General features: G+C 30.3%; 1 protein-coding gene across 2 annotated transcripts; it reads right to left on the bottom strand.

Moving 5' to 3' along the window:
* Nucleotides 1-1,264: 1,264 nt before the first annotated feature.
* On the bottom strand, nt 1,265-4,387 carry LOC145571932 (transcription factor bHLH62-like). 2 transcript variants are annotated; one of them, XM_081630948.1, is made up of 8 exons: nt 3,403-4,387; nt 3,120-3,299; nt 2,920-2,985; nt 2,729-2,797; nt 2,548-2,619; nt 2,223-2,426; nt 1,855-1,945; nt 1,265-1,714 (listed from the first exon to the last, which is right to left on the bottom strand). In XM_081630948.1, the coding sequence occupies exons 1-8, from the start codon at nt 4,312-4,314 to the stop codon at nt 1,677-1,679; spliced, it is 1,632 nt and encodes a 543-aa protein (XP_081487074.1). In that variant the 5' UTR covers nt 4,315-4,387; the 3' UTR covers nt 1,265-1,676. The 2 variants fall into 2 exon arrangements, with proteins under 2 accessions (XP_081487074.1, XP_081487075.1); XM_081630949.1 differs by lacking the exon at nt 2,223-2,426.
* Nucleotides 4,388-5,818: the final 1,431 nt, after the last annotated feature.

Genomic DNA, 5,818 nt, shown 5'->3' with positions numbered 1-5,818 from the left:
TTTAAATAATTGCTAAAGGCTGCAATTGAGTAATCTTTTGTTAAACCCAAGAAACTGGATTTTTACTAGTTCTCCATTATTAATATAAATACATTATTCTAATTTCTTAAGGTGGTAAAAAAGGCATCTTTTTTAATTTTTATTTTTAGCTGAAATCCACTTGTTTAATTAACTTTTTTCTTTAATTTTTTTATAATTAAAGTAATTTTATGAATATTATTGTAAATTAAACAATTAACATATTTTTTATTTAGTAAAGTATTGATGAGATAATTAAAGCTTCTGTTTTCATTCATTGGGTCTGGACAAGAATCTCAGCTCTGCCAACCTGGGATTCATCTTGATGCTCCAAATTTATAAATTATTTTTTTTAGGGATTTTTATTATAGGATAAGATTTCCTTAAATTATATACTGATATTTATTTATTAATTAATTATTTTTTAATTATTGTTTTATATTTTGTTTGATTATTGCAGTGAAAAAAGAGAACAGAAGCTTCTTTTTAATTTAATTTTTATTGTGGATAACATAGTAAAAAGTTTTTACAGAATGAAATAGAAAGAAAAAAGAAAATGACATAAGTCATGAGTTGACTATAATTCAGGAAAACTTACATTGTAAAATTGTAATTATTCACGCTTATGATTGTTTAGTATAAATAAATCAATAAAGAAAAAGGCCCCACTAATCACAGCTGGTTTACAACATAAATTTAATTATGCTTTTGTAAGTTGTAACCAACAACTTTAACACGATTTGATGCATCATTAAAATCTTATGCAAATCAAGAAAATATTATGCTTAATCATGATGTAAATAAATCAAGTTTTAACCCCATCATTTAGATTTTTACTTATGATTATCCACATTAAATCTTCGTAATGGAGATGGCACAATATACTACTTTCGATTTCAAAAGCACTTAACAATTCACCTTTTCATGCTTGGCAATGTAAAATTTTGAACATAGCTAGTAATATATCTAATAATGTATTTATAAAATTTATATACTACGGCTAAAATTTATATAAAAAAAAACAGTTATCCTAAAAGGCTAAAATACATATTGAAATGAATTTAACAAGATTATACATGAATACGGAGTATATATTTTCTTATGTTATATGTATATAAATTACATACGGTAGTCAAAAGTTAGTTTATAAATAATGATAAAGGTCAAATTATTATAAAATTATGTACAAATACTAGTATACGGTGTATATGTTTAATCGTTGATGGTTGGATAAAAAAAAGCTTCACAAGCAACATGGAAACTAATTTTTTTTTCCTTTCCTTTCTTCAACTTAATATGTTACATTGGGAGGTGCAAATCCATGACTTTTGCACCAAAATGATCATAGAATATTACAAGAGATACATACTATAAGCATATAAGATATAACTAACTACACCTAAAAAATAATCAATGACAATACAAAAATTAAAATATGAGAGGGAGAGATGAATCTATGTTGAATAATAATAGGGTAATAATAATTATATAAAAGGAAGAAAAGGAAGAAAAAAAATAAAATTCTTGATTAGATATTTAGACAATGGCCTTGGAAATAATTCAATTATCTTTTGTATATACAATCAAAGCAGCCTCTCTGTCTCTCTCTCCTTCTTCCCTCTCTTCTGGCAATCATATTCAAGATTGATGATTGGTGGTTAGAACTCAATTTTCATTAGTGGTGATGGATTTGACCCTACACAAGACAAAATTAAAGATTAGCAAAATATTATAAAGTTAAAATTAAACATCAATTTGCACTAATATAAAGATTATTATTGTTATAGATTACACTTTAATCATCACATATTATTAGTAACAAAGATTATTAATTACCATGTTGTTGTTGTTGTTGGAATCCATTCTCCTTTTGTCCATAACTCATCTGTACAATACTTTGAAGATCCCCCTCACATAATGATGGTAGCTGTGTAATCAAAATTGTTTCATTAGTCTCATAATCTATGTAATTGCTCTTTAATCCTACTCGACGTAGCTTAATTATGAGTTTTTGCCGAATTTAAACCTAGCCTTTAATGTTGACAAAAAGAATTTACTATCGTACACAAATCTTCTGTTGTAACCAGTAGGTCAAAACCTCATTAATTATTGTACTGTAAGTCTGTAACTATTATTGTTCTAGTTTGTTTATTAATTGATAATGAGCGGGAAATAAGCGCGACAAAGAGGAGGAAAATGATTACCTGAGGAAGGGCATGAGAGAAAGCATCAAGGGAATGTAAATGTAAAGGATGATTTTGGTTATGTGAAGGGTCCACAGAAGATGGGGCCGTGGTGGTTATGCTATCTTGTAAAGGATGATTTTGATGAGGTTGGTCATAAAGGTTTGGTGCCAAGGAATCTAACGGATACATTGGATGCCGCAAGGAGTCGTTTGGTTGGATCACCTGGAATTACCACAAAAAAGAAATTTAATTTAGTCAATATTAAAGTAAATTTGTGGAAAAAAAATATGCTAACTTTTGAATTAAATTATAAAGATAGTAGAAAAATTAAAGTTGAACTTACATCTTTTGAGAAAAGGTTTCCCATGTTGAACTCTAGTCTTGGATTTACAGATGATAATTTCATTGATAGAAACTACACAAATTAAAATAAAAAATTATCAAAATTAGTTTAAGCAAAATAATGTTGATTATAATCTAATTTGAATGTGATTAATTAGTGTTAATTAAGCCTTAGATTTTACCTCAACTTGTCTTTGTAATGACTGTACATAGTTGATAATTTCATCTAACATTAATGCTTTTCCTGTTACCTGTAATTAGCAAATTCAAGATTATTAAAAAAAATCCCAAAAAAAAGTTTGATTTTTTTCACTAATTTTGATGGAAAATAAACACAAAATCAAATGAAAATTATAATGGAAAAAAATTGCACCTTATCACAGCCAGGTACAAGATCTTGAAGAAGTTTCATTCTTTCACTAATTTTCTCTCTCCTAACCTGAAATTAAAATCAACATTAAAAGAAAAGTCAATCATAGGAAATTACTAATTATGATAATATAATTAAATTCTTAACCTATGAAAAATTAGTAATCTTTCTAAATTTAGAATCAAAGTATTAATAATTCTTACTCTTTCAGCAAGACTATGACTATCAGTAGCCTGACCCCTTCTTGCTCTAACATGAATATAATCCTTTGGTGCTTCAGGAGGCTTTTGGTTTGCATCACCTCTGTTTTCCTCTGTTTTCGAAATACCGCCTTCTTCCGATTTGCTTCTCTTTGATGTTGAATCTTCACCATTTTGAACCACCTAAAACACAACACAATCATCAAAATATGATTCTAAGTATAAATTCTAATTTTTTAAATTTTTTGAATTTTTTGAATTTTTTTTTTTTGGATCATGAACTTACTTTGTTTGTATGTAGGGGTGATTGAGGCAGAGTTTCCTTTGATTTTGCTTTAGGAGCAGGGGTTTTCCTCTTCTTGGTTGATCCATTTTCGGGTGCCGGGTTTTGCCCGGAAACCGACGAATTCTCCCTAGAATTAGAGAATTCACCATGATCATTACCACACATTTCACCTTGATTTCTCTCATTCTTGTGTTTTTCATCACCTTGATTTTCAACCTCCTTAAGCAATGAAGGACTACTTAAAACCCTTGTTAACTTACTATTAGATCGATAAGTATTTTGGTTATTACTATCATTACTACGATTATGACCCTTGTGATTATGATTGACAACATACTGGCTTGTTCTTCCGTTAAAACTCCTACTACCAAACGAAGAAAACCTCGCCGCTCGCTCCGCAAATCCCGGATCACCGGGCATTGCCGGTAAACTTGACCTCAAACCAACAGAATTTCCTAAGGTAGGAAATTTGTCATTGACTAAATGATCAACATTAGGTAATGACACACCCATCTTAGGGGGTGAACTGAGTGGTGTACTATAACACGAGTTGGTTGCACTACGATGACCACTACCGTTTCCAATGTACGGTGGCAGGCCATGGTGGCTGCCACCGGATACATCACCGGAGTTACAAATATTTCCTAATTTACCAATCAATTCCCTTATCATGAAATTGTCATTAGACAAGGCCGGGTTCGAGGCGGCCGGGGAGGACACCATGGAGCTTAAGGCAGACTCAAAGGTGTCATTTGTCGAAGTAGGTGGTGGCGTAGATAGAAAACAATCAGGTGATTGTAGTTCCATTGCGGTTGATAAAGCTTGCCATGTTGGCATTGTGGATGAAGAGAAAGGATGATCAAAGTGTAGTGAAGGCGGTATGCCGGTATTTAGAAAGAATTCCTTCTCCATAATTTAGAAAATTAATTCAACTCGAACTTGAACTCGAACCAAGAATTGTGATAAGTATTAAGGGATTGTTAAGGTTTTTACATATGAGTGTGAGTTAGAGTTTGTAGTGTTACAAATATTTTTTTTTTTTGATGGGTTGAATAATTAAAATTAATTAAAGCAGAGGAAAACAGGGGAAATGTTATAATGAAGAATTGAGAAAGGGAGGAAAAAAAAAAGGGGAGGGTATTTGGGTGGGAAGAATGGAGCTATATAGGAAATTAAAAAGGACTGTTTAGTTGGGGCCTAAAATACTTTTATAATAAATTTTTTTATTTATTTTTATATTTTATAAAATTTTATATTTTATAATTTTATTATTTTTTTTTTTAAAGGAAAATGGATATTTAAGGGGGTGGGTTTTATGAAAGTAGATGAAAGGGAAAGTTTGACCTGGTTAATAAGACATAGGAAGGTTTACTGACTCCCGCATAAATAGCATTCCAAATTAATGAAGGATTATCAGAATTCTTTCTAGTCTCCGCAAAAGACGGGTGAAGGACTTGAAGAGGTGAAGTTGCAAGAATTGCCCCTTTTTTCTTAGCCTTGGTTTCTAGTTTGCATCGCTTCCATGCCTACATGGTTTATAGTATTGGGTTTGTTGTGGGTTTAATTATTAGTCGCTCCGTCCCTTCTTCCTTCTTTCTTGGCTTTGGTTTTTTTATTACGAAGGTAGAAAAATTATACTTTGTACTTCATATGTCGTATTATTATAATTATTTATTGTAGAAGATGTTATGTACTCTATTATTCTTTTGAATGAAGATTTTACTTTGTGTTAAATCACGAAAAAAAAGGTATTTACATCATTTTAGTCATTCTATATTTAACTTTTTTTTTTAAAAAAAAAACTTAATGTTGTGATATGTTTTGACTCGTGGGCCTAAATAACTACCTTACCTTGACCTTATTGTTATTGTAAATCAGCAACTAGTTTTTAGGCTCGGGTGCTGCTCTGAGGCGATATGTCTCCTAAATGTTTAGTTATCTATGTTTTAAATCAAGGAGATAACATCAATTATTGAATGGTTTGATACTAATCAGAATTTTAGTGTATTAACTTGATGTCATGTGTTCAAAAACTTCTATTGAGCACAATGCATATTTTTATTGTATATGTATGAATGTATGGTATGGAATAAAACATTTAAAGAGAGAATGTCACGTGACACATATACTTGTTTAGGAACGCTAAAATACATAATTTACTACTCATGAAATAAAATAGAGTTTCTTTCACTATATCCTTTTTGCTTCTCATAGTTCACTCAATCCATGTCGATCTCTCAAGTTTGGCTACACTCAAACGAAGAGCAAAAAGTTATTTCTTCTCTAAGCTATCGCAAGTTTTTTTTTTTTTTTTTTTTCTCTCTCTCTCTCTCTATAAAATGTAAGTAAAGTAGTGTCTAAAAGTATATCCATATGAATGACTACACACATGAGACATGACCAAGATATTTATACT

This window comes from Chenopodium album, chromosome 12, assembly GCF_948465745.1.
Source record: "Chenopodium album chromosome 12, dcCheAlbu1.1, whole genome shotgun sequence".
NCBI classification, from domain to species: Eukaryota; Viridiplantae; Streptophyta; class Magnoliopsida; order Caryophyllales; family Amaranthaceae; genus Chenopodium; species Chenopodium album.
Note: the sequence above shows the minus strand (reverse complement) of the source record. Positions and strands in the feature narration are given on the sequence as shown.